The 22,351-nt window shown below is 40.6% G+C and overlaps 1 protein-coding gene across 1 annotated transcript in view; it reads left to right on the forward strand.

Annotated features, from left to right (window-relative positions):
- The first annotated feature begins 8,636 nt into the window (after nt 1–8,636).
- SLC17A6 (solute carrier family 17 member 6) overlaps nt 8,637–22,351 on the forward strand; it is a 37,835-nt gene continuing 24,120 nt past the window's right edge. Inside the window, exons 1-3 of the mRNA XM_061158445.1 lie at nt 8,637–8,722; nt 11,351–11,603; nt 13,218–13,336. Coding sequence (XP_061014428.1) covers nt 8,637–8,722; nt 11,351–11,603; nt 13,218–13,336 — 458 coding nt within the window. The remainder of the gene's footprint in view (nt 8,723–11,350; nt 11,604–13,217; nt 13,337–22,351) is intronic.

The following is a 22,351-nucleotide window of genomic DNA, read 5'->3' on the forward strand; positions in this document are numbered from 1 at the left end:
AGCTCCCTCTGCTCACCACAAGATAAGTCAATGAATCTCAGATGAAGTGTTGGGTTCATTAAGGGATCTGGCTGACCCAGAAGATGGCAGGCTAGCACCTCACAATAACCATTTTGTAGGGGTTGGGTTGCCAGGTTATTTTATGGGTCAGACTTCCCTGGTGGCTCAGACGGTAAAAGCCTCTGCCTACAATGCGGAAGACCTGGGTTCAATCCCTGGGTTGGGAAGAACCCCTGGAGAAGGGAATGGCAACCCACTCCAGTACTCTTGCCTGGAAAATCCCATGGACGGAGGAGCCTGATAGGCTACAGCCCATGGGGTCACAAGGAGTCGGACACGACTGTTCACTTTCTTTCACTTTATGGGTCAGAGATAGGGAGAGGTTGAGGAAACAAAAGACTATTCAAGGGTAAGCCTCAGACAGGGAAAGATGTTAGTTTCACTTCCTTACAGTCCTTCACTGGTGGGAGGCTCAGGTTATCTCCCTGGGCAGGCCATTATGTATGCCTACAGTAAAAACAACAACGACAAAAAAAAAAACAAACAGCAGGATGAGGGTAAAGTCACCGGAAGCAGGTCCAGCATAAATTCAAAATGAACCCTTCCCGGTTACAGGATTCACTGACTCAAAAATTTGGAAAATCACTCTAGTCAGTCAGAGCACAGTGAATGACCGAAGGTATTGACACTCAGGGTCTCAGTGAATGCTCACAGTCTCTTCAATTCACACAGCAAAACCTACCCATTATGCTTCTCAGCAGGCTGTGATGGTCAATCTCCTGCTAGTGCTCAGTAGTTAAGTCATGTCCAGTCACTAAGTCACATCCAGTTTCTAAGTCGTGTCCAACTCCTTGCAACCCCACGGACTGCAGCCTGCCAGGCTCTTCTGTCCATGGGATTTCCCAGGCAAGAAGACTGGAGTGGGTTGTCATTTCCTTCTCTAGGGATCTTCCTGACCTAGGGATTGAACCTGTGCCTCTTATGTCTCCTTCATTGCCAGGCAGATTCTTTACCACTGAGCCACCAAAGGTATTTTTACTATTATTATAATCCCACTAGCAGGCACAAAAAATTGTGTAGATGGCACAGGATTATTCAATTATGATTTATCAGTGCCCTGCTATTCTTCGTACTAAGAGAAAAACCACACATATAAATATTATTTGAAACATGTCTCCCTATTGACTTTCAAAGAATTAAAATTAACCTCCTGGTGTGTGTTCATTGCTCAGTCATGTCCGACTTTCTGAGACCCCATAGGCTTCAGCCTGCCAAGGTCCTCTGTCCACGGGATGTTCCAGGCAAGAATACTGGAGTTGAAGGAGGAAACAGACAGAACAGGCTCTATCTTGAAAGCAGGACTGCATCTTGGGCGGGACTGTGGACTTTGAGCTATAAGCCCAGTATCTATGGAAACCACACAGCAATTGGAAAACCAGGCCCCCAGAAGGAAGAGCCCCAGGGCTCCTACCTAGACACTCAGCCGCCTAAAAGAATACACTGATTATCTGTGTAACCGAAAAGAATCATGCATTCTATTATGCTTATTGGGGTATGACCACAGGCCTATTGATAATTGTCCACTGTTAACTACCCAAGCTTAAAGCATATGAATCACGGGTTAACTTTGATTGTATCTTTTTCTTTGTTCAGACTAGTTTCAGGAAATTTGAGGAGGTGGGTTTGGGCACGTGCAATTAGGGTATATTAGATTTTCACAAAAACCGGTCGGGGTCCTTGGCTAAGAGGTGACTCTGCCTCGGCCCGCCGGTGTAATAAACTGCACTCCACTATCTGCATTGTCCTTCTGAGTGAGTTTGTTCCCGGGAATGCGTGGCTGCAACAGAGTAGGTTGCCATTTCCTTCTCCGACCTGCTGTTAGGCTAGCCCTTTTAGCGCAAAGAAAATTATCTATTTGACCACTAGAGGGCAGCAGTTAGAAAACATTAATAGCCGCCACTGCATTTCACTACATTTTTGTTGTTTCTTCTCCAAAATTATAACCAGAGTATGCTTACAGCAGTTAAATATTGTATATTTTAAATATTCTATACTATTAGCAAACTGTGTATTCATATATTTACTTTAGAAAGTGTCACTCTAAATATTCTAAAAGTGAAAGCTTTTCATCTTCTGTCTCTCATAACTTAACTCAGAAAGCAGAGTGAAGAAGTCAAACTGACAATCTCTGGGTGTGTGCAGCCAAGTGGGAGATTTCAATAATGTTACATGCTTTCCTCCAAGGAATATAATATCCCATAATCTGGAATGATAATGAAAGCAAAATAGCATCCCTATAGGAGAGAGAGATTTCAATTAGGTAATATTTCATCAGATCATAAAAATATTCCATATTATAATACTTGTCACTTAGTCTATTTATTAGTCTGTAAAATACATTAAGGCAGGGTGTTCTCTATTTAGGCTGCTTCATATTGAAGTATTTCTTTTATTCTCTTTACAAGTGGCACCTCTTATTAATTTTTTCCCAATATTTTCTTACTCAATCATACCTTTTACTTTAAGAAAAAACTTTTGAGAGTTTAAAGAAGCTAGTGTTTTCAAAATCCTTTTGTATTATATCCCATTGCTCTATGTATATAGTATGGGATTCAAAACAAGGGATATGTTTCTGGAATTAGAAAAGCAATAGTTGGTCTTCATTCACTTTAACACTTGGATTTTTCCAAGGTACAATGCTGTGAAAGTGAATAAGGATTTTTTTCCCTTGGGTACACAAAGAAAGAAATGGCATAAAATGTATATATCTTTCTAATGGTAAGTTATTTATAGAGAGTAAGATGCACATAGAAAAGACTAATATGTATTTTGGTAGTTAATATATATATATACTTGATTACAGTTTACATTTATTTAAAACTTCCTACTTCCAAATTTTTAATTGGACAGACCACAGGTAAATCAAAAAATAATTCATATTAGGCCATTAAATATAGAAGTGCAGAGTACTGAGTTATGTACACAGATGTGAGTAAGACAAACTAAATTATTTCTTCTATCTCTGGCTCTCAAGAAATTGCACCATAATTTATTGGTAATGTCTCTAAAGCTAACACTGCAAAGTAAAGGCAAATAAAGCTGAACTAAAAACTGTCCACTTAAAAACCCTTAGTAAGAAAAAAGTCACAGATGAATCCTTGGGCTTATTTGCATTGTCTCAGCTTGAAAGAAGTATGTAATTAGAATGAACATTGATTAAAGAATGCAAAGTCAAATAAAGTCATACTATAAAAAAGCTTCTCAAAGCAGTTTTCTCTTTAAGAATATGCAAGCTGTATAACCTGCATAGAAAGCTATAGACTGTACTAAGTCCTCTAGTTTCCTAACCCCAGGAAAGCACCTTGCCCACAGTGGGTGCAATCTCTGTTGAGTGAATATTTGTTGATAGTAAGTAGAAAATATTGCATTCAGAACAGCCTCAGAATTAGTCTCCTTGAAATATTTTTCAAAATAAATTTGCTTTAAAAACACCTTACCAGTGATTGATAGATAACATTAATTATGATAAAAAGGAAACTTATCAAACATTACTATTTCAAAAAAACTTATAGTTATCACAACTTATTCTATTGTGAGTAAAACCATTAGCCCATTTTTACCCCCATGATTGCCATGTCATTTCTAAATCTTAACAGAGTGAAGTATAATGACTCTTTCATTAACTTAGGAATTCCCAGACAAACAAATTATTTCTAAGGACATTTAGTACTTGGTCAGACAATTGCAAACATATTGCCCACAAAGGATACTTCATATTTTTAGGTGTAGATCTTAACAAGTACCAAAAAAGAAGAAGGAGGACATGGGAAAGGAAGAGTAGAGAAGAAAAGAAGGGACTTCCCTGGTGATTAAGATTTTGTGCTCCCAATGCAGGGAGCCGGGGTTTGATCCCTGGTCAGGGTTTTCCTGGTGGCTCAGACAGTAAAGCATCTACCTGCCATGCAGGAGGCCTGGGTTCGATCCCTGGGTAGGGAAGATCTCCTGGAGAAGGAAATGGCAACCCACTCCACTACTCTTGCTTGGAAAATCCCATGGACGGAGGAGCCTGGTAGGCTATAATCCATGGGGTCGCAAAGAATCCGACAGGACTGAGAGACTTCACTTTCACTTTTCTTTCAGGGAATTAGATCCCACATGCTCTAACTAAGACCTGGTGCGACCAAATAAATAAACTTTTTTTTTTTTTTTAAAGAAAGAAGGAGGAGAGAAAAAGGGAAGGAAGGAAAGAAAGAAAGCAGTTTTAATTATTAATACATAAAGACAATTGCTTCTAAAATGATAACATATCCTTCCACCAGAGGGCAACATTTGCAAGACATTTAAATGATCTCTCAAAAGCATTTCCTAACACAAAAATATAAACAAATGCAAACTTATAACACTGCTATTGGGTACTATCTTATGTAAATTTTGAAGAATACAAAATTGGATGATGATGATAATTATTCAAACAGTTGCTTATAAAACAATAATACTTAGTAAAACACAAGTAATAAATTGACTTCTTTAAAATATAAGAAGATAGAACTTTCAGAAAGGAATATATTGCTCTATGTCATTGGACTTTTTTTTCAGTTCATTATTAGCCTTGTAACTCAAATATAATAAAAAAAATTTAGGGTAGAAGAAATGAGAAAAATACTGTTCAACATCAATGAATAAATTAATGAAAAAGTCATAGAATTTTACATGTGGAAGGGATGACAGAGATTATGTGCAAGTCTTCATTTTTTACAAATAAGAAAATCAGTTTATTAAAACTAAGTAACTGATTCAAAATTGCAGGGATGATAATCAGCAGAACCAGGATCCAAACACAGTCAGCTGATTTCACATTTCTTACTCTACACCATTGATATTCAAATTGTGATTCAGGGGTGCAGCCCTGGAAACTTGTTAGAATTGCTGCACCTCAGTCTCCACTGCAGAACTATTGAGTTAGAACATGTATTTTTAAGAAGATCTTAAATGGTGAAAAACTACTCTAATCCATGCTGCTTCTTCATCACTGGTTTCATGACTTCAGGCAAATCATTAACTCTCATTTCCCTCCTCAATAAACTGGAAATAAATTAAAAAACAAAAAACTGGGAATGAAATTAGTTTGAAGAATCATTATAAAGAATAAATGAGATCATGTAAATGAAAGTCTTTCATAAATTACAACACTATACACATTGGTTGTAGTCAATGAAACCTCTGTTTATTGATAACAGTGCCTGGAAAAAGGGGACAATTCTCTTAGAAGAATTGTCTAATAATGCAATTTAAGGCTAAAATTGGATGGAAGATATTAAGGGAAGGTGTCCAGAGAATGAAAGACTTTTTCAGTGTTCCTAAATTGATACCATTTGTATAACTATGAATATTTCCTTGCATGAACTGAAAACTAGTGATATTAAGGTCACAAAGGTACATATTTAATGTTTGGATTTGGGGAGCATGCATGAAGAAAATATGTCAGATTAGTAACTAATATCTGAATATATGTCTCTTATATTGGGTTTAGCTATTAACCTAAGAATAGCCTAAATGGTAGTCTAGTAACAATTCTTGTAATTTTCACATACAACATTTTCCCCTTGTTTATGAATTTACTCAAGATCTCTAGAATCTCTCTAAGTGCCACCATCTCTCTCTAGAATCTCTCTAAGTGCCACCATCTTTCCCCACCCAATTTCCTGGCCTGTCATCATTTTTATAGGACTAAATTTCTCTTCAAGTATTAAAACAGACAAGGAAACATCACATCCTGAAATATTTTCTGTACACTTTCACTTCCAGGCTGGGTTACTTAACTTGTCCAGTTTCACCCATAAGTAGCTGAAATTGTATTTATGTGTCTATTTCCCATACAATTTGTGAGATCTTTCAGGGAACAGTCCCAGAACCTAGTGAAATTTTGAGCAATAAATAATTATCTTTAAAATGAATAAATTAATATTAGAAGTAATTCTGATTAAACACTTACCCTTTCATCAAGAGAATGGAGAAGAGAGCCAAATGACAGAGATTTCAATGAGGTGAATGTAATTATTTTACACTACAAACAAGGCTTTTGTGTTGGATTTGTCTCATATATATGAGACTCATATATATAAGACTCAGCAATCAGGTTTGCCAGTGATTTAGATCTCTAGTCATTTGGGCTGAAACTTAGGCAGGAATTCTTAGAAAAATCATTTTTTATATCACCATCTTAACTTCACAGATATTTATAGGACTTCTGTTTTGTATATAATTTTCTGGAATTTCAAGATTACTGAAATCCCTAAATGAATTAAATTTAATGAATTTGGTCATGAAAGATTTGGAAAACATAGATACTTTGAAAAGCACTAGATGAGTCAAGTCCTGATGAGCTGGAAGAAGGTAGTTTATTTGGAAGAAGATAGTTTAATGTTTCCCCCCTTGTTTTTATAGTTGATCACTTTTGGGGATGGATACTGTTTTGAGGCATTCCAGAGTTTTAGGAAAATCTTGCTTAGTATACTAATAGGAGATATATATAATATATATAAATACACATCAAAATAAGAGAAAGATGCCCCCAGTATCCTTTTCTTTATTATAATTCATAATAAAATATATTTTGATAAATGTTAAATTTAATAATAGCAGATGGCTTCAGCTACTTTTGAAACTTCAGCTATTTTTCCACTATCCATTTAGTACATGCATGTTCATTGTATTATTTGGCCTATTTGGGGAATATTCTTACATGATTCTGTATTTAGATCCATATTTCTGAGATTTGGTACCAGAATCCCTAAGAAAAATCTACTCCCTCTGTTGGTTTAAAGGAAATTCAAGGATTTTGACTTTGAGAATGTAGTTCAAGGACAATCTGTTTTGTAACTATTTGCCTGAATTACATCTAAGAGGTTTGTGATTCATGTCAAATGCATTAATAATTAACATTAATCTTGCATAGTTTCCTCACTTGGCTTAATGAAATAGATTCATTGGTGCTGTACTTACATACCTGAGAGCAAATGTCTTTCATGAATGTCTCTGTAATTCTGCTTTAGAAGAAGATGTTACAAAATAAAAAAAAAAATTATATTTGAAAAGATTGTAAGTAATTTTAACTAAATCTTTAAAATATCATCAGCGATAATTTGTTAAAAAGCACAAGGTGTAGCCACAAATGTCCTCATATATTGATATTTTAGTAGTGTGTGTGCTGAAAATTAGTTAAAAGTAAAGAAGCATACAATTCCAAGGACTTTATATTAAACTGCTTGTTTTTTATTTAACCAAGATCACTGAGGAACAACTATTCTTTTTTTAACAAAAATATTTCTCTACTCTCTCTCTCTCTCTCCCTCTCTGCCTTCTTCTGTCTCTATTATCCCTCTTTCTTGCTTCCTCCTGCTCTTTCTTCCTTTATACCTTTTTGTTTTCTCTTACCTATCAGGGGTTAAAGCAAAACACATGAGCAATATAATTATGCAGTTTGTGTGCATATAATTTATATTCAAGGGAGCCCAGGTGCCCCAAATTCCACAAACATAAGTAAAATATGTTGTAATCTTCCTTCCCTGGAACAGTCTGAGTTGGCATCAGCATGCTGGGTAAAATGTAGCAAACTAGAAGTAACTTGTCAATTTTTAATAAAATCTTTCTCCCTTGCAGAGCTAAATGCACCATTCTCCCTGCAAACCCTGGCGATGATGACATCTTCTCACTTGGTTTCCATAGCATCCATTCCTGAATCTGCAGTAGGGTCCTTGGTCAGGGCCATCCTTCCAGTTCCCTTCCCCTAGAAAGTTGGCAACCTGACCAGCCAAAAGAAACCGCCCCTTTCCCTGAGACTTACTCTGTCCGTGGTGCTGAACCATTTTGCCAAGAAGCGCCCAGACGGGCGCTGTCAGCGGTGCTGAAAAAAATCTTCCCTGACGCTGCCCAAATCAGAACAGTGTATCTGTTATTTACTCACGTCCTCAAAGAGCAGTAAGCTTTCTCCATCTTAATTCGACTCTACCGCAGAGCAGAGTTTGCGCCGGCGTGATGGGAGGAGATCATGGGCAAGAAGGAAAAACTAATAGCAGCATCGCTCACCTGAGACCTAAGATGCTCCCATGAGTTTCAGAAGTGCTCTGCTCCTTACAGCAAAGGCACCATTTTAAAAAGTACTATTCTTTTGACTTCGTCCTTACACAAGGGTTCTGTGATATTTCCACCCGCGTTAGAAAGGCAGAGGATTTGTCAGCAACAAGGCTTTTAAAACCAAGGATTTACATTGTTTTCGAGTGGACTGACTTCCAGAACAAGGACTCATCTGCACCCGCTCAAATACCATGGCACTGCGTGCGCCCTTTGCCACCGGATCCTCCCCTTCCAATGAGACTTTCTGATTGTGTCTACCAACTCTCCTATTAGGAAACCCGTGGGTTGCATGCAGCTATTCTGTTGTATTACCGTTCTCACTCTCCCTCCCCTTTCTCACTCTCACTCTAGCAAGAGGCACACCGATACCATTCTGCTGAGGAGGAAAAAAAAAAAAAAAAACCTACAACTACCTTAAGCGATTAAGACAATATGCGCAACTCTCGCCTTTCATAGCGATCTCTGTTTAAATCTGGCAAGAGCCGACACCAAGCTTTGCAAGAATGGAGTCGGTAAAACAAAGGATTTTGACCCCGGGAAAAGAGGGGCTAAAGAATTTTGCTGGAAAATCCCTCGGCCAGATCTACAGGTAAGGGAAAGCAAACCTATGTTTGCCTGGGACTCAGCATGAAAAAAAAATCTGCAGAGCTATTTCCTTAAACCCTGGTTGCTTAGAGATTGTAATATGATCGAAAAATCTTTCTTTTTGCTCATTGCTGAAGTGAGGCTGCTCTGGAAACCTACTTATTAATTCAGGAATGTTGCACTAAATTAGCTTGTCTGCTGTTTGTGTGGATGTGTGTGTGATTTTTGTTTTGGTACCTGCAGATTCTCATCCTTTCCTACTGAGGATTTATCCTTTTTACAATTGAAAAATGACCTGCACCTGTTCAAAGAGCCTTTCTTTTGTTGCTTATAGTGACACCAAATTAAATTCCTTTAATGCAGAAAAAGGAATAAAGAACACAACCACCTTAAAAAATTAATAAAATTCTGAAGAGTAGTGGCAGAAAGAAAGCTGGGTATTAGTTTCAAAACCACTTGAGTAGAGAATCCCCCAGTGGAATCTTCCTTCTGTACTGAAGGAAGAATCAAAATATATCAATAATTGATAGTGGAAGCAGTTCCTCTTTTTAAACCTGAAACAATGTATATGTATTTTTAATTATTTGACCTCTCTTAGATGTCTATTTCTTGTGTGGGAAATATCACAGTGCTTTTAAGAAGAGCCATAATAATAACCAGCCAAATGACTTTGGAAGTATTAGAAATGATTTAAAATTTTAAATCCTCTCTGTAGTCACTGTACTAGTTATTCTATAAATTCTACAACTTTAAATCTGTTCAAGACTATGACACAAATGCACCTTTTCTTAATAATAGGAGCAAAATCAAGAAGAAAGGGCAGAAACAAAAGGAGAAACGATTCTAAGAGAGTGCTAATCTTCAAACTTGGTAAATTGAAGCCTTTGGAAATGTACAGGAAATGTAAAGAAAATGACCAATGCACGTCCCAATTTTCCCAATCTTTCCAGCTCTGGTGGGCTTCTTGTAGGCACCATCATGCACCTATGCAGCAGTAAATACTGCAAGGGCCCTGCAGTTCCACGGATGCCCTGGAAAGAGCTATTCTTTCCCAGCCCAACCGCCATCAGTGGGGAGTTCAGGTGCAGAGTTTAACTTTGCATATATGAGCATATGAAGCCAATGTGAAAAAAAAAAAGATCTCATTAATGGAATTTTACTCTCCTAGAATAAATACATTGCCATATGCTCTAATGCTGGAATTAGACTTTAGGAATAAGTACTAACATAGTTGCAGATAGCTTTATGATCTAGTCCCCAGTTTATATTTTGTAGAATTTGCAAGTCTGACTTCTTTTTTCCTGGTAGCTTCAAATTGCTTGACAGCTCTCTCCCAAGCTAGGTATTTTTGAAATTGATCTATTTTTTGCTTTCCCTGTGTGTATGAAGATGATTCTGTGTGGCAAGATACATGGTGGATTGGAAAACATCCGCAAATTGTAAACGGAGAGGTTCTTTGTTTAAATATCCATCTCAAAGGTTCACGATGTGTCACCCTTCACATTCCTCTTCTTTTTAATAGAAATTTCACGGATATACTGTGGACCAGAACAGCACTACCAGCTTCTAGTTAAACCATTCCATCACTCTACTTTCCCCTTCCCCCAAGGACAAAGCCCAAAGCGATTGGATCAGAGGGGTGAAATCTTGTGAAACACTATACAAGTTTAAAAAAAAAAAAAAAAAACACAAACAGAAACATAAATCTGGTATCTTCTATCTTGATGTGGGACATCTTCCCAGAGTTGATTTGGGGGCGCGTTCGTATATCTGGGAATCGCATTGTCTTTAGAAACGGGCCCAGGACATTTTTCGGTGTTTGTAACTGAGATAGTAATGACGCAAGATTGTGAATAATTAATTATTCATGTTCTGGCAGTAGGAAGCTTTGGTGTCGGCCATATGCGGCGGAGGCCTTTGTTTCAAACTCGAGTAAAAAGAGGGAAAAGAGTAAGCTGTGTCACAGGAGAGTAAACGTTGAACTGGCATCCTGGGGTTAGAGGAACGGGAAGGGAGAGGGCGTGACGCTCCCGGAGCGTTCGCAGACCTCCGCGTGGGCGCTGGACGGGACAGGCCTTGGTCCCCGGGGGCTCCCGGGCTCAGCCGGGGACGGCATCCCGGCGTCTTCCGTCCGGGGGGGTTTAACTTAGCCAGAAAGGAAGGGGTACGCGGGTGCAGGAGTGTGCCTGGGCCCGCCGCCGCCCAGCAGCCCTCGGGAGACTGGAGGCCTTAGGAAAGCGACTCGGGTAGAGCGCTGCGGTTGGGAGGCGTCCACACAGGTGCTGAGAAGACGCCAATCGGGTCACCCTTCCTTTCCAAACTGCAGACCCTGAAAGTCAGGCCCAGGCGGTGGATGTGGATGAATCAAGGCACTGTGGGGTGAATCCCCGAGGGAAGGGGGATTGGCTGCCAGATGATAAAATATTGAAAGTTTAAGAGATGTGGTCGCGGGGAGGGAGCCCGCGAGTCCCGGAAGTCTGGTGTGGCCCCAGCTCCCTAACTCCTGAGGATGGGGAAGGCGGTCAGGGCCCCCCGCCCCCAGATCTGACGGGTTCCGGGAGCTGGGAATGGTCCCGGCGTCAGGGGGTGCCTAACCCCCCGCGCCCTTGCCTCCCCACGCTGTGCCGCGCAGGGTGCTGGAGAAGAAGCAGGACGCCGGGGAGACCATCGAGCTGACGGAGGATGGGAAGCCCCTGGAGGTGCCTGAGAAGAAGGCGCCCCTGTGTGACTGCACGTGCTTTGGCCTGCCGCGTCGCTACATCATCGCCATCATGAGCGGCCTGGGCTTCTGCATCTCCTTCGGCATCCGCTGCAACCTGGGCGTGGCCATCGTGGACATGGTCAACAACAGCACCATCCACCGCGGGGGCAAGGTCATCAAGGAGGTACGCGACGGCTGGCCCTGGGGGGTCGCAGACCCACTTCACCTGTTTGAGCCTCGCTCTCCCCGCCGAATGCGGAGGGCGTGGTTGCCCCTTCAAGGCCCCCTCTAGCCCTGCCCTTCTAGATGGGGCCGAGGCAATGTTATCGATCCCTGTTCACGTTGGAGCACGCCGCTTCTGTTCTGTGGGTCTTCTTTTTCTCCCCAGCAATGTGGAAAATAGTACCTAGCTCAATAGTTTTTTGAGGATAGAGATTTCATACAAGGAGTTGATTCTCAATACCGTCCGCAAAATCTAAATCGAACTATTTTTCTCTTACCGGAGGAATAGAGCAGCAGATCAGTTATTATTTCCCCCCACTCCCTGCAATTCTCGCCCAACATTCTTAATCCTCACAATGAAACAAAACCGAAAAACAAATCAAAGCAACTGTGCACACATATCGACAGTTTTAGCCGAGAGGTCTTTAGGAGCCGCCCTGACTGGCGGACAAAGAGGAGCTTGACAGGCTCAGGTCAACGGGAATCCAGTCCCGCCCGCCCGCCCGCCCGCAATCTTACGCTGTGCGTTGAGTGGTGCCTAGAGAGAGGGTGGGGAGAGGTCAAAGTCAAGGTCACAGAAGCCCGCGGGTCCGGAGACTTCCTGTAAGGAGACCTGAGCGAATTTAAGTGGGGCAGAGCAAGGGCTGGGGGTTGGGATGATAAATTCGGGATGGGCCGTGGATGGGATACTGTGAGAGCTGATGGGCCCTGGGTTATTCTTGGAGATCCTGCGAAGGGCGTTTGGTTTCAGAATTTTATTCAAAGGGGCAGAAAAGGGGTCTCCAGTTTCCCACACCGAATAAGGCCTCTTTCATCTTTCCGTGCGGATAGTTAGCCCCAGGTTACTGCAAGGTTCACCTCGGATGGCAAGTCACGCTGGAGAGGGCGGAGTTAGGCCCGGACCTTCAGACACAACCCTCTCCTGCTCTTCAGATTACCCCTGAGCGCCACCTCCGTCTCCACTGACTCCCCCTGTTTCCCTGGATTTTCTGAATCTTTCTGGCCCAGGCCCATCCCCACTTTGCAGGGATCCCCACCATCCTTCCCACTAGCTCCTCCGACTTCCACGCGTTCCATCCCAAGCTCCCCACACCCTCTTCCCCAGCCTCTTCCCAGTTGGGTTCCATTCTCCCAGCGATTCCACCGCTGCAGCCGAACAGGTCGGCCTCGGCTACATGGACCCCGGCCAGGTGTCTCTGTCCCCCGCCAGCGAACAGCATCTCCTCGCGGAGAGTCCTCATTTCCCAAACTCAAGCCCTGCCGGCTCGTCGTTCATAGAGGCGATCCGACCTGCCAGGCAGTCGTCGGGGAGCAAAGTCAAGGCGCCCAGCTTCGCTATGAATCCATTTCAAACGAGCACGGGTTTTGAGTGAAAAGAGGCGTTTCCTCTCTTTAAGAAGGTATAGATTTAATTTTGTTAGGAAACGAACATTAAGCCATCCCCACGACCAGAAGTCAGGGAGTACCTCGGGCGGCGAGGGCCGTTCGGCGGAGAACTACTGATCGTGAATTTCCAGCCCAAAGCCCTGACTAAACCATCTTCCTCCACCTCTTTGTTTTTTCCCTACTCCCATAGAAAGCCAAATTCAACTGGGACCCGGAAACCGTAGGAATGATCCACGGTTCTTTCTTTTGGGGCTATATCATCACCCAGATTCCGGGCGGCTACATCGCTTCTCGGCTGGCAGCCAACAGGTAAATCTCCGGGGCCCGACGCGGGCGCAGCGAGGTGGGACTTACACCCCCCGAGGGGCAGCGGAAGCTGGGGGCCGGGGCGACAGCTCCGCGGGACTGGGGGACTCCTGGACGAGGTTTCCTAGTCCCCTGGAATCCACGCTCGGGGCTGGAACACGGTGCCTCCTTCCAGAATAAGGCGCCCTCAAGGATGTGGGTGCGGGTTACCGCCGCCCCCTCCCAGCGCGGGCGTACCCGGCTTCTGGTGAAATGGTCGACGTGCCCCGAGGCCTGATAGGTGCCGAGGCCGGCCGGGGAGCCGGGCCGCGGAGACGGCGCCGCCCGGTGCACAAAGGATGGGGGCGTCACTGCGCGCCGCTCCGCGCATCCCTCGGGTACCACGGCCCGGTGACCTCCCGGCAGGGCGCATGGAAAGCCCGCCCAGATGGTGCTCTGGGGCTGCCGGATTTGTTTCTATGGAGCCAGGCGGGATTTCAGGCTCCCCGGGTGCGATTCCACCTGTTAAAGAGCTCGGCGGAGGAGGGGCGGGGTGGGGAAGGCGCTCAGCTGCGTCCAGCGGCCTCCAGCCTGGCTGCGGCGGTGACGGCGGCCGGGGTCCTAGCGCCAGCCCTCAAGAGTGCCCCCGCCGGCACCTGCAGAGGCACCCGGAAATGCGAGGCAAGACTGATGGGGTGGGGGTGTCAAGGAGCATAGCCTGGCCCTCCGACGGTGAGAAAGAGCTTCATTTGCTTCATTGTGTGCATCATGATAGACAAAACTAAGTACTCCTTGGATCTAAGTGTTAAGCTGAGAAAGAAGAGATGCCCTGGCATTTCCTGGCATTGTTGCATAGTGGTTGGTGGTTTAGTCGCCAAGTCTTGTCGGACTCTTGCAACTCCATGGGGTTAGCCCGCTAGGCTTCTCCATCTACGGCATTTCCCAGGCAAGAATTCTGGAATGGATTGCCATCCCCTTCTCCAGGGATCTTCCCAACCCAGGGATGGAACCTGGGTCTCTCATATTGCAAGCAGATTCTTTACCCTCTGAACCAACAGGGAAGTCCATTTGCTGCATAGAGACCCCAAATAAAGATTTGGGGTCTTCTTTCAGAGCCTATACCTAGGACTTCACCTCTCTCCCTCCCCACCAAAGGTTAAGTTTTCCTGGGAAGTAATCTAGAACTGGGCACCTCTCTGGTCTTCATCTCCTCTCTGCTTCCCTAAACTGGTCTCTCATCCCTCAGGGACATCTCCCAACCCCCTTCCCTGGCTTTTGTTACCTACTGTCCCATTCAGGAGAGGCGTTTTCCTGCCCCAAATTTCTCAGTCATCTTCAAGGCCTAGGGAGAGATTCTTGGGAATTTATTTTAGGCTTAATGCCCCTAGGGTGAGGATTTTTGTCCTCAAAATGTTAAGAAGAGAGTGCAATAGACTAGAAATAATGCCTCTTGAATACTGTCTTTACCCTAACATTGTGATGGCTAACACTCAGGCCCAACAGGATTAAAAAAAAAAAAAAAAACTTTTAAAAATGGTATCAGTTTAAACTGAAAATTATTAACTGTGTAGAGAACCCTATTTTATGGATGGATGTATTGACATAAGGCAGAAAATTTAAAGGAATATTTTCTTAAATATTACTGGCAATAAATATGTTACATTTTGACTTTTCTATCCCTATGCAGTGCCAAGAATTTTTTCCTAAAAATATTTTCCAAAACAAAATAAACTTCCCAGAAAGATACCCCAAACATACATATATAAAATATTTTTCACTTCAGTGGAAAACCATGCGTCAATTGACAAAAAAAAAAAAAAAAAGGAAACTCAATAAAAGGTGAAATAAAAATATAATGGCTATGCCTTTAAGTTTTTTTCAGAGTCAAAACCTTCAGCTTGCCAAATGTTAAAATGCTAACATTTTCCTGCCAGGAAAAAACATCAGGGATGCTTTAGCTTTCACTCTTTCTAACACTGGGAGGTCAGTAAACAGGTTTTTCTAGGTTAAAAAAAATGCAAGCTTATTGCTATCACTTGTGTCATGTCTAGTAAAGAAAAGACTGATGCTGACTCAGGTTCTAATTTGTTTGAAGATTTTCCTCAAGAGAAAATGTCCTGAAGCTTAGAATTTTTATTTCGATCCAAAGCCACATTATCTTTAAGTAGATATTTAGGAGAGAGAAACATATATATTTTCATATACAATGCTTTGTGTCCTCCAAGGCTGAGAAAACAAAGTCAAAATTCATTGTAAAATATTGTTAACAGAGAAGAAAGTGAACCTGTTCACTTTTTAAGATTTTTATTATCTGCTTTATTTTTAATATTTTTAAAAATATTATTAAAAGCATACAATGAGAAATATACACTGGAAGCCTCTTGTGAAAACAGGTTTAAAAATGTATAACATTTCCTTTTCTGATTATAAAAGTGTTACATATCAAATAGAGAAAGTATACTAGAAAGAAAGGACAATAAAATTCATACATAACTTAATCACCCAGAAACACTTTGATTGACTAGTTTGGTAAATGTCCAATTAGTCCTGTACATGCTACATAGAATTTTATCTTAGAAGACTTTTTTTTTAACATAAAGTTTTAGAAATTTTTTAAATTGGCTTGAAAGATATATGTTTCCATTTTCAAAACAGCAAAAGCAACACAGCAAGACCAATTTTCCACCTACAAGCATTATGCACCCATTCTGCCTTCCCTACAGACCATTTAATAATAGAACAAGCTTTCCCTTGAGTGGGATGCTGGGGACAGAGTCCTTTCCCTCTTGGTGTAAAAAAAGCTCTCTTTGGAAGTGTTTGCCATCACTGTTGTGGGTGGAACTGGAATAGAGGAACTGACTCGTGTGGAGACAGCTCCCCTAGAGAGAAGGGCTTCTGGTTACACCTCCTGGCAGATTTCTCAATGAAAAACAAACAGCAATGATTTGGCTTCTCCATTTTATGAATTAAGCAAAAACAGCCCCACTCTTGGTCAGAATACAGATTTCTTGGTTCTTTTTCTGGTCTAATTCTCAGTATTCTTGTTTTTCTGCTCAATGAGAAGAGGAGATAGGGGAGTTGTGGGGGAAAGGAAACTGGGTCTCCAGGAAAGCTCCTGAATCATTATTTTCTTTACCTTTCCTTAAAGGGCTATTGCACACCCTGGACAGGAGAATTTAGTCAACTCCCTCTACAGAGGGCTTTAAAGTGGGGAATCAAAGGAAGATTTCTTACAAAATCTGTACTATTTTTCGCTGAGAAGATATTTAATACAGTGATTAAAAAGTACTGGGGGGAAATCAATTTTGTCTTTAAACAATAAGACCGTAGGGCTTATGGTAACTCAAATGCAAATGTGAAATTACTAAAAACTATCTTGATCTTGCATTTAGAGAGTGATGAGGAGCCTGGTCAATGACTTAATGGAAGAAACAACAAAATTTTTGCAAAGGCATAACCAAAGAAGGTCAGATTTATCAAAGAAAGTTTGGTCAACCTTATGTTTTTAGTGGATGATGTTGTAGTCACAAAGACTATTCTTGCCTCTGTCTAGGTGGAAATATTATTTAAGCTCTATTTAAAAACATTGCCTATTCTGCTCCTGGCCTCCTGATTTCCCAACTCTGCTTTAATTTTTTAGGTAGCACTACTGCCAGCTATCTTTACCAGTATTTTTCTTAGTGACCTATAACTAAGAAATAGCTGCTTTTCTACAATAAAATGTAAGCTCCGTGAGTGCAAGTAGTTTTGTCGTGTATTAACACCACTATATCTCTAGCATCTCAAAGAGCCTGGCTCATGATAGATACTTGTTGAGTAAATGAAATAAACATCTCAACAAAGTGTTTTGTACTGTAGCTATAGATTCTAAAGCCAATAGGTTTATGTTCAGACCCCTGAATGTACTACTTAATAACCAAATGGCATGAAACATTATTTAACCTCTCTGAGCCTTGGTTTGTATTTCTGTAAAAGGAGCTAGTTAAACTATTTACCTGGTAGGAGTATCATGACAGCTAAATAAGAGAATATGTGTAAAATTCTTAAGCATGCCTGGTACTCAATAATTGTTGACTGTTATTTATTTCTCATAGCATTTTATATTCAGAAAAAAATGAAAGAAAAAAGCCCTGATCATTCAGTATCATTTGTGTTTAAATTTGCCTTAAGAATTAGTAATGCAAGAAGATTATTTGTCTTGTGATAAAAATAGCTCTTTTCTCATATTTCTGCCTTTAAAATTATTTTCCCATACACATTATTTATAGTTAAAATTATTGTTCGCTGAAAGTGCCATAAGTCTCATGTAAAGGCTTGTAAACAGCTGTCTTTAAAAATACTTTTAACCACCAGTATAGGGATTGTAGAATTTCAGTATATGGAATATTTTTGAATTCTAGCCAGGCATTATAAGTACGCTTAGAGAAATCCATATGTTTGAGGTTAGACTTCTCTGATGAAAATTAAAGATTATTTCCCACACCCCTATTCTTTATTCAAAGAGAGTTCAGTTCCTAGTGGAACATTTTATCTTTTCAGGTATTCTTGGGTTTCTAACTTGACTTTTGCTAAAGAGAAAACAGTTCTTTATTCAGATAACAAAATGACCATTACATGTATCTGTAGCATATAGTTAACTCCCAATAACAGTTGGTGAACTGAAAGTGAAGAAGAACTAAAGAGCCTCTTGATGAAAATGAAAGAGGAGAGTGAAAAAGTTGGCTTAAAATTCAACATTCAGAAAACTAAGATCATGGCATCTGGTCCCTTCACTTCATGGCAAATAGATGGGGAAACAATGGAAACAGTGAGAGACTTTATTTTTTTTGGCTCCAAAATCACTGCAGATTATGACTGCAGCCATGAAACTAAAAGACATTTGCTCCTTGGAAGAAAAGCTATGACCAACCTAGACAGCATATTAAAAAGCAGAGACAGTACTTTAGAGACACGTCTCTAATCAAAGCTATGGTTTTTCCAGTAGTCATGTATGGATGTGAGAGTTGGACTATAAAGAAAGCTGAGTGCCAAAGAATTGATGCTTTTGAATTATGGTGTTGGAGAAGACTCTTGAAAGTCCTTTGGACTGCAAGGAGATCCAACCAGTCCATCCTAAAGGAAATCAGTCCTGAATATTCATTGGAAGGACTGATGCTGAAGCTGAAACTCCAATACTTTGGCCACCAGATGCAAATAACTGACTCATTGGAAAAGACCCTGATGCTGGGAAATACTGAAGGCAGGAGGAGAAGGGGCTGACAGAGGATGAGGTGGTTGGATGCCCTCACCGATGGGATGGATATGAGTTTGAGTAGGCTCTGGGAGTTGGTGATGGACAGGGAAGACTGGTGTGCTGCTGTTCATGGGGTCACAAAGAGTCAGACACAACTGAGCGACTGAACTGAACGGAACTGAGGGTTCAACTCATTTGATCCTCTCAGTTTATCCATTGGGAAAGGAAATAGAAAATCAGGGAGGTGGTGACTTGTTCAAAGTCACAAAGAGATTGTGACTAAAACTCAGGTGTCCATGACCACAACCTCTCTCTACATTGAAAGTTGACATATTATAGGTTTATCACAAAATTGACTTTCAGTAGCAAGTTGAGCCCTCTACTCTCTGAATGAGTGCCTACAATCTATCATGCCCTAAATCCAGGACAGAAATCCATGAATTAGAGGGAGAAGCCTTTAGCAGTCCCCAGGGATTCTTAGATTTTTGTGGCAGGAGAAACATACTGTATTTGCTTGTGTGTGTACTGGCTCCCAAATGATTTAGCCATAACACAAGTGATTCTGTTCTTTTCCCTGCAAAAGGCAAAATCCAAACTTGATAATGACTTAGACAAATAGTGTGATTTTTCTGGAGGAAAAAACCTGGTATTTGCAACTTTTTCTACTGATCCAGCCCTTTGGCGATTTAAGCTTCTAGAAGATTGTAGAGATTTGAGCATGACTGCGATAGTTTAGACCCTTTGTCTAGAAGAAAGAGGTTCTTGCTTGCAACTTTAATTGATACAGCCCAGTGTGTACTACTGCTATAAAGAAGAGAGGATTTATACTTAAAAATTAGCAAATTCTAATGTATGGATTATAGAACTGCTTACTAATGTGCATTTGCATTTATAAAAGTGAAATTGCATATACTTTAGATAAATATTCCGGCTTGCCTGATTATGAAAACTCCTCTTGTGAGAATGATTTTCAGAAAGAGGAACAAAGATACTTTAAACACAATGCCTTCATAGTTCAAGCCCAGAAAGAAATAATTTTGCTGGTACTATTCTGCCATTTTCTTTCACAAAAATAAAATAATGAAGATATTTCTTATGATAAGCACTGGAAATAGATTCTTAAGTCTCATCACCACACTCTCTCTCTCTCTCTCTGTCTCACCTATCATCTTTTGTCCTCTACATTTACTTAGCCATTGCAACATTGATTGCATGCAGGGGTTTCTTACCTCTTCCAATGAGGAGCATTTACAAATTCTTTTTGGTGAGAAAATAATTCAGACTGTGACTATAAAGCCTGCTGCAAAATACCACCATCTTGCTATGAGGGAACTGGTTCATAGTGATCCAGTCCTTTAGGACCAGAGGTGACTATCTCTATTTCAGTCATCTGGCTGCCTATCAAACATCTAGCCATTTCCCCATTGTGGGCTCTATAGGTTTGGTATCTGGGGCAATGCAGAAAAGGCCTTCTTTTCTTCTGACAAAAGAAATACCCTTTTCAGGAGATGAATAGATGTATCGGGGAGGAGGGGTCCCTGAGGGTTTGCACGTGGTTTGCTGACACGGGCTTCTCTGGCCTTCCAGTCTGCTCTCCGCCCGCCCTTACTAGGTCTGGCTTCCGCTGCGGTTGCCACATCCTACTACGCAGTGCAGAAGCAGCCTCTGGGGGAGGGACATGATTTTGAGGGAGGAGAGTCAGGTGGGCAGCTGGTAGAATGATTCTCCTGCTGCCATATGCCACAGTTGGGGCTGTCTAATTTCTCTGTCATGAGTGATGAAGTCATTTTTACAACATAATGAGGTACCAAGGGACCCAGAGGGCTGGCTTGCGCTTGTGTATTCCTTTTTTAATTTGGGAATGGGAGCATCAGATGTGACAAAGGGAGGCACCCGAGCCCTGATTTGATTAGATTAAATCCATTAAACAGCCTGGCTCAGTCTATTCCTACAGATCCTCTCCAAGAGGATTAGTGCCCCCACCTGGGGTGAGAAACTCTAGATCCTTGTTAAGTGACAAGCCCCTGCCCAAATGGAAACTGATTGATTGATTGCAGGAAAATAGATATCATCTGTAGAAATGACAAGTCACCAGTGTTCCTGTCACCTCTTCCAGGCAAATACTTGTCGGGTGGGCTTGATATGTGAGGTTGTTTGTGGCTATGGGTCATAGGAAAAAGAAGATGACTGGGAATTTCACAGCGAACTCACTGTGGGTCACACTGAATGTTAATCATCAGGCAGGTTGTGATGCTGGTTTTCACCAACCGCATTTGCTTTTTCAGATGTTTCTGTAGCAGGGATACTGTATGTTTCTCAGTTCTGGTTATCTGTTTATAATAGAGAACATCTCTCTCTCATTCACACTTATACAGACATGCACACCTTTCCTCTTTTTTTGTCTTACAGTTTGAAATGATTATATTCTCTTACATATAATCACTTTAAGGGTGTGTGTGTGTGTATAACAGAGGAGAAACAAGTAAAATGAGGTTTTAACTTGAAAATAAGCAAATCGAATTCATCTTAGTATGTCATTTACTGCAAAGGAAATCATGAGGAAAACAATTTTAAGTAGCTTTCAAGCAGTTCATCATTTCGAAAAGCAATCTTAATAAGCAAATGGCTGTCATTTCATTTCACAGATATTGTAATGATGCTCTTTGATACATTTAGAGGATGAATTAGTTTCTAATCCTGTTCTTCAGTCATAGAAAAGTTAAGATTTTTTTATGTTTACTTTTGCATATTTCTTTGCTTTTTTCCCTCAACCTCACAACACCAAAATTTACACCAGGAGTGGATATTTTTTAGGTAGCACTTTAGTTGCCAGTTATAAGGAGAAGGGCTTTAAACAGAATCAAATATAATTTTAGTTGAGGTTCCTCTTATTACTTTGAACTTCAAGTTCATCAATATTTATCTAATTAATGATGACATATTTTGACTATTGTTAGATAAAGCAATGTTTTAGTTTAGTTCATTGCTACAAAATTAGTATAATTTGCTAGAATTTGCATTGATTGCTTGTTTTTATATATAATACTGATATAAATATACTGACATAAATATACTAGCTGATATTACATATACTGATATAAATATTGTTTGATATTATTGAGAATGTACATTTACAAGTCAGAAAATTAAGCAAGTTATTTTAAAATGAAAATATATTTATTTGGGAAATATATTTCTGCAATATATTTTTATGTAAAATATAATATTTACTTTTCTTCACATTATTCACCTTTATTTGGAAGCAGATGTGATCAGATCTTACATGAGTTTCTTAACTGAAATGGATTATAAAGCAAAAAACAAAACAAATGGAAAACTCAGGCTATAGATCAGAAACTGGATTAATTTTACAAATGTGTAATTGGTTAATTATATTGAATAAAATCTTAAATGTCTATTCTACAATCATCAATTCATTAAAATATTCTCAGATAAAATACATTACTATTTACATTTTACAGTTTAACATTTAACCTATGGAGAGACATTGAAAACCCACCTGCAAAAAAGCTACCGTGGAATTTCAAAAGACAAAAGGGTTATAAAAATTAACCTGAAAAATAAATATTTTCTTTGAGCTCCTGAAGTCAAGCAGTAGCATGGCTGTTTAACTTATATGATACTGTAGAGGACAACCTTCTCCTAACCCATAGTTAAAACGAATCCAGAAACCTAGCTCTTATATTAAAATGGGGGAAAATAGAAAGCCAGCTCTACTGAGTAGCAACACAGAAGAGACACTCTAATCATGTAAAGTGGAGTGGGAGGTGAATGGTTATCAGAAG

The sequence above is a fragment of the Dama dama genome, chromosome 2, assembly GCF_033118175.1.
Source record: "Dama dama isolate Ldn47 chromosome 2, ASM3311817v1, whole genome shotgun sequence".
NCBI lineage: Eukaryota > Metazoa > Chordata > Mammalia > Artiodactyla > Cervidae > Dama > Dama dama.